The 23,786-nt window shown below is 37.9% G+C and overlaps 1 protein-coding gene across 4 annotated transcripts in view; it reads right to left on the bottom strand.

The window, feature by feature from the left end:
* LOC136886335 (arginine/serine-rich coiled-coil protein 2) overlaps positions 1–23,786 on the bottom strand; it is a 99,633-nt gene that overhangs the window by 59,525 nt on the left and 16,322 nt on the right. For all 4 annotated transcript variants that reach the window (XM_067159071.2, XM_067159068.2, XM_067159069.2 and 1 more), the window contains one exon: positions 8,559–8,881. In XM_067159071.2, coding sequence (XP_067015172.1) covers positions 8,559–8,731 — 173 coding nt within the window. In that variant the 5' untranslated portion in view covers positions 8,732–8,881. The remainder of the gene's footprint in view (positions 1–8,558; positions 8,882–23,786) is intronic.

Below are 23,786 nucleotides of genomic sequence, written 5' to 3'. Positions count from 1 at the left end.
ACAGTCTCGATGGACTCAGTAAATGATAAAAGATGACCAAGAAAATTCTATCCATTTTTCACGCGAGGAAGACGAGTTCACAGATGCCGGCGGAAGACAGCCACGTAGTGGGAATGCAGCCAGAGGGAGGAGAGAGGCTTTATCCTTGGCCTGGGAATGCGAAGTGTGCAGTTATAGCTCGAGCAATGGCATAAAGAGATGGAAGTGTCCATGCAGTTGTTTATAATTAGTCATAGGATATAAATGTGGTTTTGATCCATACTGAATTGTGATCACAATAATAATAATTAATGTTGTATGGTCAATATAGTATTGAAAAAGGTGGACCATACGACATTAATTTAATAATTATAATAATAAGTAGTTCCTGTCGCTGCCACCCGTAATTGCTTGTCAGACTCCTAAAGCTTGTTAACACTTGCAGGCCCCTACTGGAATGTGTGCAACGTGTATTGAAGCAGAAGCAATCAGCATTGATCAATCGCAAGGGTGTACTGATCTTGCATGATAACACTTAGCCACGTAGCGCGAGTGACTGAGGAGACCGTACAGTGACTTGGCTGGGAGACCCTGTGCCATCAACACTACTACCCAGACCTAGCACCAACTGATTACCAACTTTTCATTCCGTGGACAATCACCTTCATGGGAAATCATTCCCCAATGAGGCCTGAGGGAGGAGGCATTTGTGGACCTTTTTGCAACCAAGACCCTGATTTTTATCGCCAGGTCATTGCACAGCTGGAGACACGCTGGCAACAGGAGCTGGATGCCGATGGGAACTACTCTGAGGATTAAAGGTACGCAACACTTGCTCTGTACAGTCTTGTGCCTGATGCTTAATGTACGGAACTTTATTGTTACCTTGTATTTTCAATGACAAGTCTGCACTTGTCCAAACAATGGTTACCAATGGAAATAAGAATGACAAAAGGTTGACATAAAATTCAGGTGTAATATCAAGTATGGTCAATTTCATGATATAGTCACATTGTTTCATTTCCATAAGAAGCAACAACTTTGAGGTAGAAGTTCATGAACACCAAGTAGTTACATAGGCTGGTTAAGACAGGGGAGAAAGAAACTATGAGATTATCAGCCAGGCGAAAAGTTCCAACCACTCGAAATCTGAGGTTATAAGCCAAGAAAAACAGAATGCATAGCATTTCTTAGCCCTCAAAATCAAATACCGTATTAATTCGTGTATTGGACGCCCCCCGCCCCGGTCTTTTCGAGACATAGAAAATGAAAAAAATAAATCTTGCATAGAAGACCCCCCTAACGTAATTAGTCAGAGAAGAGCAACAATTCTACTTCAAAGCGGCTACAAGCCTTATGCAACTCTGATGACATCACACAAATTTGTGAATAGTTTCAACCATACGACCCAAGAAATAAAAATATGCAAATTTTTATACAACACTTTTTCGCCTTGTCAATACTTTACGTATTTTATTATAACTAATTACTGTACATGTTTCGAGAGCTAACTAGCCAAAACATCAACATGGTGAAAACAATCAATTATGAAAATACATTTCGAAGTCACGCGGTACATCTGTATTTCATAGTTATGAAATGTCCGCCTCCGTAACGTAGGCCTACAATGTCTGCCAGCGTAATGGTTAGCACAATTATCTGCCGTTCTCAGTAGCCTCAGTTTGATTCTCGGTACCGTACTGCCAGATATTTACGAATGGCAGAAAGGTGGATTTACGGTAAAAATGGTACATGCAACTCCCTTCCACTGGGGGCCTGTCTAAAAAAGAGCTGCACCACCTCGGGATGAGAAAACAAGTTTACTTTAGTTAAAAAATATTCACAGTGGTTGCTAGGCCTATTAGTGGTGGTGGTGATTGTTTTAAGAGGAAGTACAACTAGGCAACCATCCTCTATATAACACTAATCAGAGGGGTCCGAAACTTCGAAAAATGAAGTTATCGGCCAAAGAAAGACAAGGGCCACGAAGGACGTTAAAATGAAAGACTCCCTAGCCCTCGCAAACCTAATAGCGTCGGGGTCGGAAAAGAACAAATGTTGACCAAGGGAGGTCGGATAGGATAGATGAAAGTGAGGAGCCTGGCACAAGTAAGTGGAAGCAATGCCAGGACTCAGCTAAGGCCCCCGTGGTCGCCAGCCCACGCTCCAAAGTTCAGAGCGCCTGGGGGCCCTTTTAGTCGCCTCTTACGACAGGCAGGGGATACCGTGGGTGTTATTCTACCGCCCCCACCCACAGGGGGATGCTAGACCTATTAATATAGGCAAGCGAGATCATTAACAATGTAATCGTTTAATACCTCGTAACTCGGGCCAATATAGGGTTTTTGGGAGAGAAGTAGGATTAAAACACGATAAAAACAATCCAATCACAATTGTTTTACTCGCCAACAGACCTAACAAATAATAATAATAATATCGATTTTTTTATGTCCCGACTTACTTGGAACGATTTTTGGATATGCCAAACAAAACATACTAGGGTATGCATTAATAAAAAATGGGAGACAACGAACGCACGAAATTAAACTTTATGCTGATAAAACGCCTGTTAGATGTCCATAAATGTGTCAAACTTTCCTGTTATTTATTTTTATTCTTTCAGTTGTGGAACTTTTGGCACTATCCGGGCGATAGCATACCTAACCTAAACAATGCAGTCTTATCTTATCTCATTTACAGCTGTTTACGTAAATCCTGATGTGATAAATGTAGAGAAAAGCATGAAATATACTTAAAAATAAGGGTCCGGCTTTCAACAGCCGCAGTTATCAAAAGAATGCTTCCAGTCACTATGTATTACATCCGGATATACAACTTGTAACATACGCTAGTTATCAGCTGGTGGTTTGGCATGCTTTCAACAACACGGTTGGGAATAGTTTCACACAGTTTGGACTCTAATAATCGGTAACAAAACTATTTTTAAGAGGTTCAGAAAGACGGGTCCTCGAGTGCTCTCTCTATTGCAGTGCATGGCTGACGAAATGGCAGTGAAGATGACGTTACTTGGAATGACGACACGCCGGTAGCAGGGAAGTTAGCGGTGGAAGACAATTAAAATGAAAGCAGCGATCAGGTTTACTTTGTGGTATGCCTACTGCTCAACTGACAGAGCCAAATGACCGGCCATCGAGTTACTTTGTATCAATATTGCATAATATGACAATACGATACCCTTATCCCTTTTCTCTACGGGGTCGAGTATGAAGTGAGATGAATCTTCGCAGTGAGTTTTTACGACCTTCCTGATGTAGACCTCATCAGAGGAATTAATGAGATGAGACGAATGAGGTGATATGAGTAACTAAAACATATTATATTTACTTTATATGTAGGCCTAAAAGTTGTGTTTACCATTTATTGACTTTTTACATTTAGAAATACAGTGGAACCTCGATTCTCCGCTTTTGGAGGGAACACAGGAAAAAAAAAAACTTACAACATGGGAAAATGGAAAATCCGGGAATGAATGAAACCATCAACAATTTGGCTAAACATCACAAAAATGAAATATGTATGCTTAAAATCTTACAAACGCCCTTAAACCAAACCAAACTACAGCCCCAATGGGTCTTCTGCTTACCAAGCGACCACCCTCGGTCCGAAGGCCTGCAGATTACGAGGCGACGCATGGTCAGTGTGACGGAATCCTCTCAGCCGTTATTCCTGACTCTCTAGACTGGGGTCACCATATCACCATTTAACAGCTCCTTAATTAAAGGTAATCGTAGAATGACTGAACCTGGAACCATCCCTCACATCCAGGCAAAAATGCCTGACCTGGCCAGTAATCGAACTCGGGCCCTCGGGTGAGAGGTGGGCAACTTAAGATACCGGGGCTGGCTTTTTCAAACGTTAATTACCGGTACGCGACTTAGAAATCTCCAAACTTCACATTCAGTTTTACTGGGCAAACTTCCGTCAGTTTCCTCTGAAAACTTCTTTCAGTTCAGCAATTCTGATCAGCCAAACTCTTCGAAAAATCTAATACCTGTAACGCCAAGCCAAACAACAATCGACCACAAGTAGTTTTTGATTCTCTAATATAAGAAAATAAAGCACATTAGATACAAAAGCGTCTAACATCATGGCGAAATCTGTTTTTTTAATCTTCCATTGTAATTTGGTCACCATCATACTGTTCCTAGTCAGTTTATGGAAATCTTGTACCGCGTAAATTAGGCCTACATCGACTTTTAAAGGTTATGTTGAACTTGAGAATATGGTTTCGAAGTATAAATCCTCAAGTTCTCGAATGCATTATATTTAGTTCTGCCAGTCACTAATCACATCAAACTGGAAAGAGAAAAATGATCATTAACACTTCCGAAATTACGATTATTCACGACCTTGAGCTCAGCTGGAAAGCGCGCTCGCTGTACATGTCGGCAACGAGTGCAAAATGGTACAAAGTTTTTTAATGTAATGTGCGCAAATTAAACGACTGTGGCTTTTATAACATTTTAACACAAAAACATGAAATTCCCAGTCTTATATTAGGACAAAAACAGTGATAGGCAATCCCAAAACCTCCCATGGCTTTACGTATGAAAGGTGCAACATCTGTTCTGGTCTCGATAAAATAATCGTATACGATAACATTTAAATACTAAATTCGTGTTACTTAAGAAGGAGCACTTTCAATTCCTGCCTGAGAGCCCAGTGACTATACAGTGCCATGAGGGAAATGCCGAAAACACTCGAAAAAAGTAAACACCTAACCCTGGACATAATGTAGACATTTTGCAAGTACGAACATTTGACGAAACTTGTTCCGTCTTCAAATAGAGCTGTCGAAATGCGCTCTGTCTCCTTCCAATTGTTGTAGGAACACTCTGCTTTATGATTTCCGAGGATTCTCTAAACAATACTATCCGAATGCGATGCTAAGATGATCCCTTATGCAAGTTCACCGCCGACTGCTTTTCAGGAGGCCTACAGTACTTCTTCAAATTACCGCAATGGCGTAACGCCAACACCACATCCGTAAGTATGCCGTAGCCGTCCTTTCGTAAGATATAGTTTCTTGAAAAATGCATGATCGAGGATTTAGCGTTCATGGGATTGAAATTTCTGGACGGTTGGTCCAGAAAATCGATTCTTCGAGGAACAGATAATGCGCGACTTTTAAAACGTGATTTAATTAGGATGCTCGCAGGACCACGTAATTTGAATGAATAATACGGGAAAACGTAGTTTCCGGCAACGTATAATCGAGGTTCTACTGTACTGCCTTCCAACGAAAATAGCTAGTATAACTCGTATACATTCATAGGTTTGTTAAAGAACAGTTTAGAATGTTTACATGTACAATTTATAGCTCTTCATAGCCTAGAAGTCATGTGTTAACTGCACAAAATTTGAGATCACATATTGGACCCCCCCTTTACATTTTCTGACTGGAAAAGTGGGGGGGAAAAAAGGGTCTAATATGCGAGTAAATACGGTATTAATAAGGATGGAAACAAACGTAAAGAGATGATTCAAGGAAGATCAGACAAAAAGGCTGAACAGAATACTCGGACAAGAAAGTTGAAGTATTGTACGATTCAGTTGGAACTCAACGGTTCATAATAATTTCACTGAGGTCGTGAAAACCTTACGGCTCTTCTAAGATGGTTATAAGCGTAAGAATTGAGACCATCTTCCGAAACTCTTAAATCCAAAATTAATGGGTTTTGGTATGTTATGTCATATTACTGGTGTATTAGGCATATTATTTTATCAAATTTCGAAGAAAAAAGAGAACAGCTCGACTAAAAATACTTTCAATTACAAAAATTAAATTATCCTTTTCAATATGTACTATGTACATTTGATTGTAGTTTTGCTGAACACATTGCAAAGGAGCAAAACTAACTGTATGGAAAATTTGTAACACATAAAATATCATTAGCACGGTAGATTTAAATCTGTTTTAAAAAAAGCCTTTGAGTAACTATATGAAGTGTTAACCAGCATTATGAGTCCAATGAGTGATTACCAGCCAGCATGTTATGGATGACTATATGGTGTGTCTGCATGAAGTTACATATTTAAATAAATTATAATTCTGGCACAGGACATGATCTGCATTTCTAGACCGACAACAATTGCTAATAGTGCTTTGAAGTGAGTGTACATGCTGGCTTCCCTGCATCGCAAGCCATTCCCTCGTCAGCATCATAGATGTAAACAAATGTCAGCATGCTAGTTGCTAGCGGTGACTGATGAGGAAAGTAGTTACACACTACGTACCAAGTACTACTTTTCTATAAATTACGAGGCCCGTTCAAAACATAAACCTAACTTCGAAAATATCATTCAAATGCAAAGTCTTCGTGGTTTCTGGTAAGTAGTTCTATGTGGCGGCATACAGGATCTGTCATATAAACTCAGACTGAACGCACGGTGTTTGTACTCTGTGCTACAGCGGCTGCCTTGCCCAGATTTAAGCATGTATACAATCTTATATGAAATCTTACCTTATAAAAGATGTTGGAAGTGTCGTCCTTCATGGGTTATACAGGCGCTGTATCTAGTAACCACATTCTGGCTGAAGCAAGTGAGTTTTGCCACTGTAATGTTTCTGATTTCATTCGTAATGTTTTCTTTCAGTTCCTCCAATGTGTGAGGATTTGTTCAACACAATTTTTCTTTCCATTTACCCCACAAGTATAAATCACCCACTGTTAGATCTGTAGAACGAGCAGGAAATAGGCCAGTACTGACCACTCTGTCTGCAAACACTTCAGAGATTGTAAGAAGGGGATCTCCTGCTGTATGAGCAGGGGCTGAATCTTGTTGAAACCACCCACATGACGGAAGAACTGCGTCAAAGTGTCATCCTGGTACCTCTCTGCATTTACCGTCGTCTTGAAAAAAATAGGCCCAATTATTTGTCTTGCACTAATAGGACACCAAACACCAGTCTTCCTATCATAATGAGGAACTTTGTAAACACCATTAGGATTTTCTGCACATCAATAGCAAGAGTTATGATTGTTCACACGACCATTAAGACGAAACCAGAACTTTTACATATGAAAATATGGTGTTGCAATGATAACTGTCTCACCATGCTAACAGCTGAGATTCAGTCTGGCGACTGATGCTTGCCAGGTCGAACAGGTGCAGGCTGCTTGCAAGGTCAAGAACTATGTGTGCACCTCCCAAACTGCAGCTGCCATAGCCCAGAGTACAAACACCATGTGTTCAGTCTGGGTTTATATGAGAGACCCTGTACTTCCAAAGTTAACTAGCCATCTGCTGTGCATTTCTGAAACAATTAATTAATCTCTCAGAAGCCGCTAGTTCACGATTATGCCGAGCATGTGTTGTGATTGTTGAGATATCTGAATATTACAAGTAGCATATCAATATTCGCTTCTGCTTCAAACATGGGAAAACTTTTACGAAAATACATCAAATGATCGGTAGTTTACGCTGATTTGCTGAGGCTGATTAAAGCATGGCAGACCAGGTCAAATGTGAAAGTGTTGTCAGTCTAAGACATCGAATGCCATGCACCATGAATTTCTACTGCTGTGTTAAATAGTGAACTTCTGGTATTATCTTGAATCAGTCTAAGACATCGAATGCTGTGCACCATGAATTCCTACCGCTGTGTTAAATAGTGAACTGCTGGTATTAAGTCTTGAGATATTTGAGAGAAAATGTCAGAATAAAAAGACCAGATATGTGGAGAAACAACTCCTGGTTCCTCCATCATGTCATCGCACCAGCTCATTCGTCAGTTAATTATTGAATTTTTTTATGAACGAGGACACAACTGTACTCCCACCAGTCATTTTTCTATTCCCCAAACTGAAATTAATTTTGAAAGGATGACTAGGTCAGTCAATTAAAGGAGATCAAAATGAAACTGCAAAATTGTCCACCTGGACTGCTTCCGTAAGTGGAAACAGTGCTGGGAGCATTCTATTAGCATGTTAATGTTGAGGTGTAAATTTGCTTCCTACTGGAAATGCGATATACATATTTCAGGTTGTAATGGGCAAGAAATGTGCACAATTTCATTCCTAGATGATAAAGATATATATTCTATTTTTAAAGTTACCATTTGTGTTTTCCCCTGTTGAGATGACATACTGTCAATAGATGGCAGTGGGGAATAATTTTCTTTGTTGTGGCAAACTGTCCTTTGTGTTATGAGCGGCATTCTATGTTTTCCTTGTAGTTTACAGTTGTTTGATAAGAATTCAATATAAGTTGTATTATGTATATCTGTGCCGAGAGAGCCATGGTACAATGGACTATTGAAGGTCTAATTATAATACTTTCTGAAGTGATGTAACAAGAGCATAAAAGAATGAAGCAGTAATACACTTGACGTACAAGGAATGACATCTTCAACGTGTTAACAGAGGAGGGGGAATACTCTGAAAGACACAAGGTAGCTAGGCTGCAGGTAAGCCCCCAAAAGAATAAATTTCAAAGTTCAGTTATTTTTTAAACAGACTTTATACTTAAAAAAAAGAAACTACAAGAACAACAGACATGCATTAATAAATCCAGTTTCCTATCATTATTTCACTAAGCTAGAATTAACAACATACCTGCTACTGTGTTTAATGAAGTCCCGAGTGTCTTGACGGTCTCTCCTGTGATCCTTGTCAAAGTCTATCTTTGAAGGTTGATCATTTCCTCTGGGTGATTCTCTGAGCCTTCTGTCGTCTCTTTCTGACTTTGGATCTTTAGGTAAAGAAGGTGTGGGAGACTTTTTGTTCATAAAACTGGACCTTTCCTTTAAAGACGAAAGATTTATTCTACGAGAACTCCCACCACTACCAGAAGCAGATGATGCCGAGCTCGAGCTTCTTGCTGAAGATTTCTCATCCTCGCTGCTACTATCGCTTGATGAATTGTTGTTGTTTGAGTCCTGAGCAACAAGGAGAGACCTTGAATTAATCCCACTCAGGGCCAAACATTTGTCTCATTTATCTAAATAATAACCAGATATTACAAACTTGAAAATATACCTATTTTGTTCTGGTAACTAATACCAATTTGGATCAATGCCACAAAGTAATGCACCTAAATTTGTTAGACCTTTGAATAACATTTTACGTATTACACTAGGCAATTGTGGAGTCTTACGTACATCCCATTTTCATTACAGTTATGTTTTCAAAATTATCATTATCATGATCCTAAAGAAAAATGATAACCTGATTCAGACATTTTAAGATCCATACAGTAACCAGATCAGTAAAACTTTAATTTGTTGTTGCTGTAGTTGAAGATATTTCTTTTCAGTTTAGACTGAATCTATAACTGAAGTTTTTCTGTCTATCAAAACTAATATGGGATCGATAAAATAAGGAAATACCTGAAAAGTAAAACATTAAAAACCAGATTAAACCTGAAAAATATATTTAATTAAAAACAGAACAAGATGTTTTATTCTTAAAAACATCAGATTCTTTCAAATCACACTTATAATTTTTATTGGATTTTTCTCTTTTTATTGCTACGGACGATGCAATGCAGCCCTAGCTGGATCAGTAAAGAGAGAGGAAGCACAATAGGAATACATCATTAAGATAAGTTCAAACATTCAACAATGATTAAAAGGGTGATTTATTAAAACCTGATATGTTCTTTCAAGAACAAAACATGTCATACTGTTTTTAATTCAATTATATCTTTTCCACATTCAATCAGTTACTGTTTTATTTGTCAGATATTTTCTAATTAATCCTGCATTTGTTGACCAACTACAGAACTTCGCAGCTACAGTTGAAACTTCCATAACACAAAATGCAAAGTAACTTAGAGGTCAATTTATTATAAAGTAGGCCTGACCCTTCAAGCTCTTCAGATCATGCAGTTTTCATAAAATGATTCAATCTTTAATGAAATATGTTATGTATATTGGAAACTGATAAATGCCCCATTTAGAAATTCAATACAATTGTCTTCTGTAATAAACGTCATTCGTTGTGATGTTAGGTAATGGGAGATTTAGTTGGTAATCAATGCATACAGCTTCCTTCATAACATCCTTCTGACTTGCCTTTCTTGCAGCACGCTTTCTTGATTAGAATATCTCTGCTCGTCTCAAATGAAGCTCCTGCAATATTTTAAGGGATTTTAGCTGTGTTGAAATACCATTCCTTTCTTCCGTAGTCAGACTACCATCCACTAGTCGTTTATTTAGTGCTTCAACTTCAGATGTATGTTTGTCACAAGTAGAACATGTATTAGACCTTGGGTAGCCAAAGGCTAAATTGAATTCAGTAATGAAAATCAGTCTGTATTTTTCATACGAGATCTTGATTTCAGGGTGTAGTTTACAGAACATGTCACACATTTTCTGTACGCTAAGGTCTTCAGGTAGATAGATTTTCGAAGAATTTAAACTGTAATGGCTCTTGCGACCCTTAAAAGAGGCCATATGATGAAGTATTGCCTTTTTTGCATGGTCATCTTCTTAGGTCTGTTATTATGTTTTCCCCTTTGGTATTCTGGTGCTGAATCCGTTGTCTTCAGTGAAGTTTGAATAGTGAACACTCTCGCCTTTGTAATGCCATGTGAACTTATGAAGCCCTTCCTGCACACTTCTACCTCTTCGTATCCATCCCCTTGTCTCATTCTAACTCTGTAGTGAAACGAGCATTCACGGAAATTAGCCTCATTTTCAGGACCCTTACAGTATCTTCGTTTAATCGGAATAATCGTCATGAGACCAGTTGACTTAGTTGATTGAACTGATCAGAGCTGACCTCATATCTGGAGAAATGTTCCGAAAACACTGAAGAGTCTTACATTACAGTCTGGTCCTGTTCCGAATGTTGAAGCACGCAGCTGTTTCATCATGTCCCTCATTGCTCCTAATGCCTTCTTTTTCGTTGTTGATTTTGATCCAGACGGTCTGCACCCATCTTCTTGTGACAAACTTTCTTATGGAAATTCTAAGTTCCCAAGGAGGGAATCAGATATTTTTCCACCAACAGAGCATGTCAAGAAACAGATCAGATATAAGGCTTTTCAGGCGATTGCTCTATTAACCAGTGTTTCGTCTTAGGTCTGACACTAGACTCATCAGAGTGGGATGTGTCAGACCCTACCCACTGACACTGGGGTGTATGCAGGTGAATTTATCAGAAGCCTATATAAGAGGCACAGTCTGATAACTGCATACGGGAGATCAAACTCCACAATGGAATTATTGCCCGCCTAGCAATTCCGAATGGAAATTCTAAGTTTCCAAGGAGGGAATCAGATATTTTTCCACCAACAGAGCATGTCAAAAAAGACGAAACGCTGGTTAATAGACCAATCGCCTGAAAAGCCTTACATCTGATATGTTTTTTTTACAAACTTTCTTCACAATTCTCATCCGTGTTTTCAAAATACTAATAATAATACTGTTAATGTTTTAGTGTTTGATCTACTCTCCTCTAACTCAATAATAATATGGTTTGTCCTATTTGTTAACCTGTAGCATTGTAGAAGGGTAGAGTATTGTAGTAATGTTTATTAGACAATGTAAGGTAAACCAATAATGCATTAATTATAATTATTGTATAATAAGACAGTCAAAATGTGGAAGTATGAACATAATAAGTCATGATGAGGGTTAGCTGGTTCTTCCCTTGAGGCGCTGTGGGTTAGCTGCTTTTTCCACTGGACACTGATTTTTCAAACTGCGATAACTTAGTGGATTGGCTTGCTTTTCAGGTTTGGTACTGGGGATATTGTAGTACTCTGAAGTGACTAACAGAGGGCGCAGAAATCCCAATTTCTGAAATTTTGAGGTTTTGCTGGTTTTTCCTTTGCGCCCTTATAGCTTCTTCTTATAGCTTCTTATAGCTTATAGCTTTTGTAGACATGGAAAAAGCTTTTGACAATGTTCAGTAAAAAAGACTGTTCAGAATTATGAAGGATATTCATTTGGACTGGAAAAAAAAGAAAATCAATACTAAACATCTACATCACTGAAAGTAATGAAACAGTATGCAAGGTGATGATCAGGAAAGGAGTAAGACAGGGGTGTTCCTCATCACCATTTCTATTTAATCTGTACATTGAAGAGGCCATGAAAATAAAAAACACCTGGCATTAAAATATATGGAACAACTGTACACTGTATTAGATTTGCCGACAACATTGCACTTCTGGCTTACAATGAGAAGACCATGCAGATCATGCTCAACAAATTATCATCTTAAAAAATTTCCAACATTAATGTAAATAAAACTAATGTTATGGTTGTAAGCAAATCTAAAATGAAGCCAGCAGCACATCTCAGAATTGGAAATATTTTAATAAAACAGGTGCACAAGTTCTGCTACTTAGGATCAGTTATTACCGATGACAACAGATGTACTGTAGGAATAAAAATAATTTTTCTGTGTAAGAAAGCCTTTGAGGAGAAGAAACAACTCTTAATAAATCCTTAGATACTGAACAAAAGAAATTGTTTATCAAAACATTCATTTGGAGTGTGCTGCTATATGGCTGTGAAGGATGGACTCTCTTGAAGGAGGACGTGAAACGACTAGAAGCAGTGGAAATGTGGCTATTGAGGAAGTTGACAAGAACTAGCTGGATTTAGAAGAAAACTAATGAAGCAGTGCTTAGAGAAATAAACACCTAGAGACATTTAATAACGATAAAAAGGAGAAAAGTGTCAGTTTTTGGTCACATTCTCCGGCATAATGACTTCATAAAGAACTTGTTTGAAGGCAAAGTGATGCAAAAGAAAGGCAGAGGGAAACCATGGAAGAAGATCGCTGAAGAGGTAGTTGAGATGATGGGGATGGTAAGGTTAAGGAGAGATGAAAAGAATCGCAGAGAGAAGAGATCAATGGTTGCAGTGACAAGGCAAAGCCTTTAGATAATGACAATGATTTAAGTTCTCTCCTAAGTGTATCTTTGTTTACACAAACCCAATATTTGTCATTTAACTCGTTATATAATATAGATGGAATGAAATACAGAGCATGCATGAATGACATTACAGTATAATATTGTATTAAAACTTTTTGCCTTGGTTTCTTGCACCGGAGTTCCATTCAAGCACATGGAAACAATGGTTGGTCTCATTCACCTAGCTTTATTCAGGCTGAAAAGTGACCTAGCAATAAGTCAATGAGAACGATTCTATACCTTCATTTCTCCCACTAGTTTACCCCCCTAGACTGTCATCTAATCTACCAGCGCCACTATATTCTTACCTTAAGAACGCAATGACAACCTATTGTGCAAAGTAGGGCCCAGCAACCAATTAGCAGCTTTGAAATTGGAGGAAAAGTACAACTCTCGTACTGTAACTGCTCATGGTTAACAGTATCGACCTTATTTGGAGGAACACTGTCCCAGAATTGTAATTAAACTTCTAACAATACTCGAGAGAAAGGCTACATTTATAGTACGCACTTCCTTTTTTGGGAAGTCGTCTTACGGTCAACAACATTAATAAATGCATTCAATATCTTATCACTCCCAGATAAACACACAGTACACAAGTAGATTTAAAATTTTACTTCACATAATTTCCAGTAAAATAATCAAGAAACATTCTTGTAACATCAGTATTAAATATTTGAAACTATTTTCCAAAATGTTACACTGATGCTTAGGGTGCATTACTTTTGGCTCACGATTAAGAAATAAACATGAATAATTGGATAGCACACCACCACTCAACTAAGCTGAAGTATGACAAAAGAAATGACAAAAATACAGAAATATAACATATGTAACATATCCATCCACACCTAGTACTTTAGGACTTGAGAGATCAAAAACCCAAGCACCTGCTCTATTATAAAGTGGCTGAATAACAAAATTTGAATTAAATTTTTCATTTTCGGTACATATTCCCAACTCAAGAATAAGGAGAAAGATAAAATTCTTTTATGTAAAAAAGCAGGCAGTTAGAAGTAAAGAATTTTGTAACCATTCCGTGTTGACTAACAAATTGTTATACAAAACTTTTTAATATAAAATATACTGAATTTTCCACCTCTTCAATGCTATCACATTTCAATTTTACGAAGGCATGGGTGGTCCATAATTCGTACTGTAGCTCCTAATTTCTTTTTCTGTACTCCAAGATTAAATTTGTGAAATTGTACCCTGCCTGTAGGTAAAATTCTAGCTATCTAGTTTTGGGAAAAAGAAAATTCTTTAGTCGTACCTCAGCAGTGTGAATGGAATTCAAAAGGAGTTTGTCAACCCCATAAAATCCTAATTGTGATCACAATCCATGTCATGTTTCAAAGCATTTACATTAACCCTCAGTAATCCAAGAAGTTTGGCCATCAATTCTTACAGCTAATTGTATTTATATTTATCTCAAAATGAAAGACACTTTACAATTACAGTGGAACCACGTATTGCGAGTAACTTGGTCTACGAGTGTTTTGCAAGACGAGCAAATATTATAAATAAATTGTGACTTGATAAGCGAGTGAGGTTTCGTGATACGAGCGTCACGATTACGTACGTTTTCACCTCCCCTGTGCCTTTGTTTTCCCCCTCCCCCTGCCACTCTCTTTCCTGGGAAAGTGTGTGTAATCATTTCCCGCGCTAGACTTCAGTTGGCCTACCTCGCTCGCATAGTCAACACCGTACGAGTGTACATGTTTTGTTTCTGTCATCTGTGATATAACTGTTCTGCAACGATGGGCCCTGTGAACGAAAAGAAGGCTAAAAAGGAATTAGGTCGGAAGAAGGAGATGATTACAGTGGATGAATCTGTTCAATGACAATGCAATGTCACATTTTCGTGAAATCCTCAAAAAGAGGCAAAAGCAACAGTCATTGGACAGGTTCCTCATTAAAGTTGCACAAAAAGAAAACACTTCCAATGAGCCAACCGATAGCAGTGATATTCATGCTACACAGTAACTCTTCTCATGTCATCTCTCGTCTCCCTCACACCAACAATGATTCTATTGTAAGGTAAAGTGCAGTTTAATTGTTTTACATTATATTTTGTTTTAGAAATGTTATGCGAATAAATGTTTTTGTGTTGTGGACGAATCATCTGAGTTTCAATAGTTTCTTATGGGAAAATTTGCTTTGATATACGAGTGATTTGGATTACGAGCATGTTGCCGGAACGAATTATGCTCGCAATCCAAGGTTTCACTGTACTATGAAGGAAGTGCAGAATTTGTAGATATGCCTTTCCTCCTTCACTCTCTGTATAGCATGTCCCAGAGCAGACACCGTAATGAAGGCCTAGTTTCCTTGAAGTTTAGAAGTGGATTTCTCTTCATATATTTTTGTCCAGTGTATTACTACACTGAGTACAATCCCTTGTAATCTGTGTGTGCTGTTGGACAAAGTGCGGCTTTTCATTAGTGGCGTATTGAGACGTGATTCTTGCCAGGAGTAAATAAAGGCTCAAATAATTCTGTAAATGGTTAGGACTCACTACAGCCTTCATAAACAAACTTACCATAACAGTGCTTAAAGGCTCCATTTGCATATTTAGGAACTGTGCTTATGGGACTCAATATATTTAATTGATTTTACCCAGACTTAATTACAAGTCCATTAAATGGCATATCCTTAGAACTGTACTAACAAGAGACTTTTTTTTTTTTGTTATTTGCTTTACGTCGCACCGACACAGATAGGTCTTATGGCGACGATGGGGCAGGAAGGGGCTAGGAGTGGGAAAGAAGCGGCCGTGGCCTTAATTAAGGTACAGCCCCAGCATTTGCCTGGTGTGAAAATGGGAAACCACGGAAAACCATCTTCAGGGCTGCCGACAGTGGGGTTCGAACCCACCATCTCCCGAATACTGGCCTCACTTAAGCGACTGCAGCTATCGAGTAACAAGAGACTTTCAGTGGTAATGTGTTGTGTGGCCCCATAGCCTACCTCAGTCGAATAACAAGGGGTGAAGGATTAATGTCTCCGTCTGATGGACAAATTACTATCAACAGCATCATGTGCACTCACTCCATATGAGCACTGCTGAGAGAAATGGAAGCAAGTCCAAACTTTCCGGGCACAATCTGCTGATTAGAAATTCTACCACCTCTCCCAACATTCAGATGGCAAAAAAAAAAAAAAAAGGTCACCAAGGGGACTTAAACTAACTAACCATGATGACAGACCAAAAAGACTTTGACAATCATGGTATTGATAAATTTCAAAGGGAAGAATTTTATATACATACCACTTTACATTGCATTCAGCTTAAAAAACAAAAAACAGTCATCTTTGTATTTGATGAGATTCCCAGGAATAAGATAATGTTGTTCTTGGGTTCTCCAACCACAGATAGATTCAGACCACTTGAAACAGCAGTATCAGCTTCAGCTTTTTAACCACCCCATTGAACATCTTCAGCTAACTCCTCCTGGCTTAGAACTTGGTAGCTTCATTGATGCCTAGCCATTGTTCAATGTCATTCTCACTGCAATTATCACCAGCTTGCTTCAAAGTTTCACTGAAGGCAGGCCTTTCAAAACCTCTAAAACTTCTAGTTCATTTCCATTTAATAATTATTTTCATTATCTGTCTTTGGCAAATTATGTTCCTTAAATCTGAATTCTATTGAATCACAGTTCAGAAAACCAAACAAAAATCATAGTCATCATCCTAAACCATCTCCGGTTTCCCAGGTTTGGTAGAAAATCACAGTGTCCACAGAAATGTTCTCTCAAGTTTTCCTGACTTTCCTTGACCTACTTAAAAAAATTCCCTGACTCACGAAAACTGAGTGACATGTCAATTCACCGAACAGCATGTTTTACAAGGAACAAAAAGGAAATTCCAGCCTCCACCATTCCCACAGCTGGCCTAATTCTCCCTCCACTTCCTTTTTTTCAACTATTTATGGAAAAACAATTACACTGATGGGCACTTTATGTATATATATATATAAACAAATTGTTTAAAGGAAACATGTAGGCCTAACATATACCTTTATCCTATCATTTCCAAGGAACAAAGTACAACTAACTTATTGATAGAGTAATTCAAATATGAAAATAAAATTATTTTACCACAGCAATCTAATACTATTCCATGTGGATTTAAAGCACTCTTGAGATCAAAAGCAATTAACTTGTGTTTCTAATGTAGGTGAATATAACGAATTCCAATCAGTCTAGGTCTATATTCAAAACAGTTTTCAAATCTGAAGAAAAATCAGTCTGACTTTGAAATCTTCTGAGGAAAGGTTCAACATTTCGCAAAATACTTCTAAAAGCACTTAATTTTGCCTTAAGTAGTGGATTCTTCACAACTTCCCTAAGGTAATGAAGGTTTTTGTTTCTTCTTTCTTTCAGTACTCTCTTTCACAGATTTGTCAATGTGATCATAATTGATCAACACAGCATCCATTTTCCAACCCCATCTTATTGCAGTGAACTTGTAAAGAAATGTGGTGCTTGTTATGTCTGCAGGGCCTTGAAAAGATTGTGCAGAGATCTGAAAAAATTAAAAATATCCCAGTCAATTTTGGAGATCCCAGTTTTCATGGCTCAATTCACTGTATGCAAACTTGCATATGCCTAGATCAGGAAGAGATTTGGCCTCGGAGTTTAGCACTTGCAAATGATTTTCAAGTTTCTTAATAAAACTGAGGTTAACATTCGGCCCATCCATTGAGACTTGCAAAATATTGCCTAAAGGTGAGTCCATGTATAAACACATCTAACAAGTGATCCATTGTTGCCCTGTCTAAAAACACACTATTCCAATACCTTGTTGCAACATTTTGACGATTTACATCCCTAAACCTTACACACAAGTCCAAATTGGACAAATTTGTCTAATGATTCATCAAAATAAACAACGTAGTCAGAGCACTGTTTAAGTCATTTTGCAAACTTGCTTTAAAATATGGGGCTATCCATTATTCATAACATGGGAAGCCTTAGTCTTGCCCATAGTAAAGTTTGGAGCAATTTTACTGTCTGGGAATACTGTTTTGAATGCTGCAGAGGTTTCATCACAAGAGTTGAGAAATATATTTCAGGTACAACCTGGAGAGCCCATATGGCTTCAGCTGGTATAACATCTTTATTCACACAAAGTCTTTAAACTACTTTGACTTGTTTCTGGCAATGCCAATTTCTTTGTAGCTGTGGATGTAGTGCTAACTCTTGGTTGCGTATCTTCAAGTGGAAAGACATTGCAAAGAAAGATATTGTTGGCTGGGAAGACTTAGCTTTCATGTATTTTATATGAGTAGGTCCTTTAGCATGAGAAGTGACTGCTTGTTTACCCATATTACCAAGTTTGAATGATTTACAACACACTTCAAGCTGCATTGTTTACTAATGTCCAACCAACCACTCAGTTTCTACTCTCTAGCCAAAGTTTATTAAATGTACACTGCTTATTAGCCATTGTCATGAGTTTCAAGAAAGTATCCCAAAACTGAAATAATAAAGAACATAAAAATGGTTGAAAAAAATGGCACAAGGGCACAACAAATATTGTAGTGTTATGCACTTCTTTTGAAAAAATACCTGAAAAGGAAATGCTACAATAGCCTGGGTTACAGCAGACTAGAGCCTAAAATTATCCCTTCAAATCCATCATCGGGGAAGATTTCCCTGACCTTCCACATTTTTTTGTCTATTTCCCTGACCAAATTTTCCCTCCATGACTTTCCAGAATGTGGACACTATGGAAAATATAAATTTTATATGGTTACTAATTGCATCTCCTTAGGTACTCTTTGTCGTTACGACAACCTGCACAAGCTGCAGGAACGTTTTCAAATAAATAGATAAGATTCTGTCCCTAAGAACTGCTACTGTCACATGCTATTTTTAAGAATAAATATGTGTGGGAAAAGTTGCTACAGCAAAGCAGAACAAGCAATTGTGATAATGGAACTTATCTGATAAACGATTACAAGGGTTAATGAATTGTGATTCACTTCCTTCACTCAAGCTCCAACTTTCATACTCATCTTGCAATTGCATGAGCCCGGTTTCATAGTAAACTGCTAATGTAAATGACAAGTAATCTTATTCAAACACTACACTTCAGAGCAATGGAACAAATGAAATTCTGTAACCAAAAGTATAAAATGATAAATATTGAGTAATTGCAAATGAAACACAACATTTGATGTGATCAGTATCTGTTTGAAACTACTGACGATAGTTCATATCAACAAAATAGGTGTTTATTTTCAGTTTAAATCACACTCATGCTCCAAGCAGTCACATTCAATCTCAGATATGATGAACAAGTTAAATTCAAACATCTAAATAACATAGCTAACTCTCAATAAACTTATGTTAATATGTCAAAAAACATAACCAGCAACATTCTATATCAAAATTGGAACTATATACACGAACTATAATTTTTTTTCTCTAAATCATTACCAAAGCAATTTGAGAAATTTACCAACAATATTTGGCTCCAAATAAGCAAGTTTAATATTATATAGAACTTCAGCCATACGGTAAGTAAATAATGTTTATCTTTGACAATGTATTTGTATTCTTCAATAATATTAAAGAACAAAAACTTTGATTCTTTTCTGCTTAGTAAAATATTTTTGATACAGCACATACCATAAAATGATTTGACCAAGGTGGTTTGATATTAGTCCAGATACAAATATCACAAGATCAAAAACAAGAACAAATTTAAAATTTCCAGCATCAAAAGGTTGAGCAAAGAAAAAATAAATACCGTATTTTCTCGCCTAATTAACGCCCTTGCATAATCCATCCCAATACTTTTGGTCCAAAGTGGAGAAAAAGAAATGATCCCGTATTTGACGCACCCACTTCTTCGAACATCCATCACGCAGTTCCAGATGTGTTTCGAAATAAAGACGTCAACTACTCGAGTAGCAGCCTTCCTATTCCAAATACTGGGCAACGTGCTGTTATCAGCCGGTAGGAAATACCACTGCACTAGTTCAGTGAGTGAATCAGCGCACAAGTAGCTAGTGACAGACACTATTCCGGTCTGGTGCAAACATATTTTATGAATGTTTCGGGTGCAGTACATGTGCTTTCTGTGATCTCAAAACTGTTTATTAATCTACAATGAGCAAGTATTCGAGTAATACGGCATGGTATAAACTCGCAGTGATCAGTTATGCCAAAACATACGGGAATAGGGCAGTGGCCGCAAGTATTCAGTGTCCAAATGCAATGTGCATTACTGGCGAAACAGGAAAGTGCACTTCAAGCGACTAACAAGTCTCTCAAAGCATTTTGCGGACCAGAAAGTGGCAAGTTTCTGCAAGTAGAGGAGGATCTACCTAAATATGTGATTTCGTTACACAAAGATGGATTTGCTGTTTCTCAGGAAATGTTGTATTTTAAAGGACGAGAAATAGCTGCTGCACACTGAATCAGGATTTTAAGGTTAGCCAAGGCTGGATGATTAGTTTTATGAAGAGAAATGGGCTCTCTCTTCGACAAAGAACAACATTATACTGAATGATTTCAACCAAAAATGAAGTGATTTTAACCGCTTTGTGATTCAGAAGCGTACATTTAAGGAATATTTACTCTCCCAAATAGGAAACCCAGATCAGATGTCTAAGTTTCGACATGCCACAAAGTCGAACAATTGATACGAAAGGTACAGTGTTATCGTACGCACTACAGGAAGCAAAAAACAATGATGCAATGTAATGCTTGCTGTAACAGCTGTTGGCAGAAAGCTGGCTCCTTATGTTGTTCTAAAATGCAAAACAATGCCAAAAGTAAAATTTCCGTGGGGGATCCACGTTCATATCCAGGAAGAAGGGTGGATGGACACGTCACTTGTACAAGATTGGATATGAACGATTTGGGGAAATCGAGCAGGGTCCCTCCTTCGATGCCCAGCACTTCTCGTGTTGGACAGTTTTCGTGGCCACCTCATGGAAGACATTATGAAGTTATTGGAACCCACGAAAACCGATTTGGCAGTGATTCCTGGTGGACTGACGTTGGTACTTCAACTATTGGACGTTCCGATAAATAAACCATTCAAGGACAATGTGCGAAAACATTATCAGTGCTGGATGGCGGAAAGTGTGCGCAAACTTTCCCCAACAGGCAAGATTCGGAAACCACCAGTGGAACTACTTTGTGAGTGGATATTGAGCGCTTGGGACATGATTTCTTCGAAGGTGATTGAAAAGAGCTTCAAGAAAACAGGAAACTCTAATTCGTTAAACAGAAGTGAAGACTTCTTATGGAGAGATGTGAGCAGTGATAGCAGTAGCAGCAATTCTTCCTCCACTGCTGGTAGCGAACTCAAAGACTGTACCCTATCGTATTGTCAGCTCATAACGGGAAGAGAACTTTCCAGTGTCAGTACTTCAAACCTGTGCCTCCTACTTACCTTATGTACCCTATCCAACTTTCAGAAAAAAACGCACGCCGTAATTTTATGCCAAATGACGATAATCGCACGAGTTGAACCAACTGTGTGTATATATTTGATGTATTCTTTTAAACGTAAATAAACTGTAAATATTTTTTAAAATATCTGAATTCCCTGAATAATTTATGCATCCAAAGTTTTTGCCTGTATTTTTTCGTCAAAAAAGTGTGTTAATTTTGCGAGAAAATATGATGATAAACATACCCCACGGTGCTACTACAGCCTTTATGGGCCTTGCCCTACCAAGCAACAACAGCTCAGCCTGAATGTCAGCAGATTATGAGGTTGTGCGTGATCAGTGTGACAAATTCTCTCAGCAGTTAATCAAGCAATCAATCACCACTGATCTGTGTGGCAGATTACCTATCAACTGTTAACCTCGTCTTAAATGATTTCACGGAACTTGGAAATTTACTGAACGTCTACTAGGGTAAATTATTCCAATCCCTACAAATTCCTTTGCCAAGAAACTAAAATTTTCCCCAATTTGTCCTCTTGAATTCCAACTGTGACCCGGTCTAGAAAAAAGGGACGTCAATTCAGAATTCTTACTTTTAGAAATGGCTATCTCCCGGATGCAAGCTCACAGCTGCACGCCCTTAACCGCACGGCCAACTCGCCCGGTCGCCGAGAAACCATGTGACCATGTACCATGCAGACATATATGGGAAGGTTTCAGACAGAAGAAAGTGCTCAATGGCATAACATGAGTACAACGATTATATGATGAAAACAAGAGTTGTGTCTAGGTCCAGGATGGAAGGTCACATTGGTTTGAAACGAAGAGTGGAGTCCAGCAACGAAGTTGTCTTTCAGCACTCCATGGCTGATGACCTAGATGTTATGCCCCTTTAAACAACAAGCATCATCATCATTCCTCTTCATAATCATAATGGATCAAGTTTTCAAAGCAGTTAAAAAGAAAGGATCCAACAACTAATGCCCTGATTTTTGCTGATGTAATGGTGTGGAGTGAGACGGATGTAGAAGTGCAAGCTAGACTAGATCTTTGACATGAAGCTTCTACAACCTTAGGTCTTAAAATAAGAAAAAACAAGATAGCTGGCTTGATGATGAGTAGAAACTCTCCAACAGTTCATCTAAGAATAATTGGAGATGAGGAGTTTAACACTACAGTACTTGGGTAGTGTTTTGTTTTCGGACAATACCATACATCAGGAGAATAGCAATAGAAAAAAGAAAACCTCCACATTCTATTCACAATGTACATCAAATACTTTGGGATGATAGGCCTACATTTCCATTAGTTTCCAAGATCAGCTTGTACAAAATATATCTGGTACCTATAATGACATATGCTCTGGAAACACTTGCTTGCTGCAGACCGTAGGAGTAAAGAGATTGCAATGGTATGGTATTTACATTAGATAATAACTATTTCACGTTTAATGGTAGAATTTACAAACAGAATGGCTTGGCGATGGGAGACCCTATTTTGAGTATCCTAGCCAAAGACTTTAATATTACTTATCTAGACTCACAGAGCGCGCTGGTGCTGTGCGGAAAATTGAATATCTTCGCGCGTAGCCATGTTGCGGGCACTTCAGTTTTGAATGCATGGTTAACATGTGGTGATGTTTACAGTTTCTTGTGTGTTTTTCATGGCGATTCCTATCGATTAGCGGATCTGTGTTTGTGTAATGTAATAAAGTGATAATCTGTAGTATTGGCAACTATTTTTAGTGATAAGTGCGAGCTTACATTGATTGGCGATATTAAAGGAGAGTAGGCCTAAATGAAGTCTTAAGTGGAGAAATATTCACGATGGTGACCTCTTGTGCAACTTCAATTGCACAAATCAGTATCAGAAAGGATCTGGTATTTCTTTTCACAAGTGAGTAGAAATTGAAATATTATAAAATTACCATAATCGAGAATGGGCTACAGAGTGGTGGATTCAGGGATGTATGGACGTGGCAATGTTTAGGCTTCTTCTTCTTCTTGGCGTTTTTCATTTTATTAGGGGCAGTTCTTAGGAACTAAACAGATATTCTGAAAAAACACACATTTTGTTCTTACAGACTGTATACCCGTATTAAAATTTCAATAAACACGGGCCTAGAATCCAAAAAATATGATTGATAAAGCTCGGTAATATTATCTATTTTTAGGTCAAATTACGGCTTCAGATTATTAACAATTATCAGAAAAATGATTTATTGATATCATTATCCATGTTTTCACATCTGCTTTATAATAAAAGAATTGTTAAGTATGCTGTTCCAGAGAAGTTTGACTAGGCTGACTCCTGCTTTGCACTAGCAAGCACTAATCAAACTACCTATTTAACTGTTATATTCATATATGCTCAATATTCAAGCTCCTTTGTCTTCTTCCTTATGTGAATCATAATGTTCCTGTAATAGAAAAATTAGAACAATTTTCAATTTTAATTTGTGCTTAGAAAATCTCCTTTCACTTCGAGTTTA

The sequence above is a fragment of the Anabrus simplex genome, chromosome X (genome assembly GCF_040414725.1).
Source record: "Anabrus simplex isolate iqAnaSimp1 chromosome X, ASM4041472v1, whole genome shotgun sequence".
NCBI lineage: Eukaryota > Metazoa > Arthropoda > Insecta > Orthoptera > Tettigoniidae > Anabrus > Anabrus simplex.
Note: the sequence above shows the minus strand (reverse complement) of the source record. Positions and strands in the feature narration are given on the sequence as shown.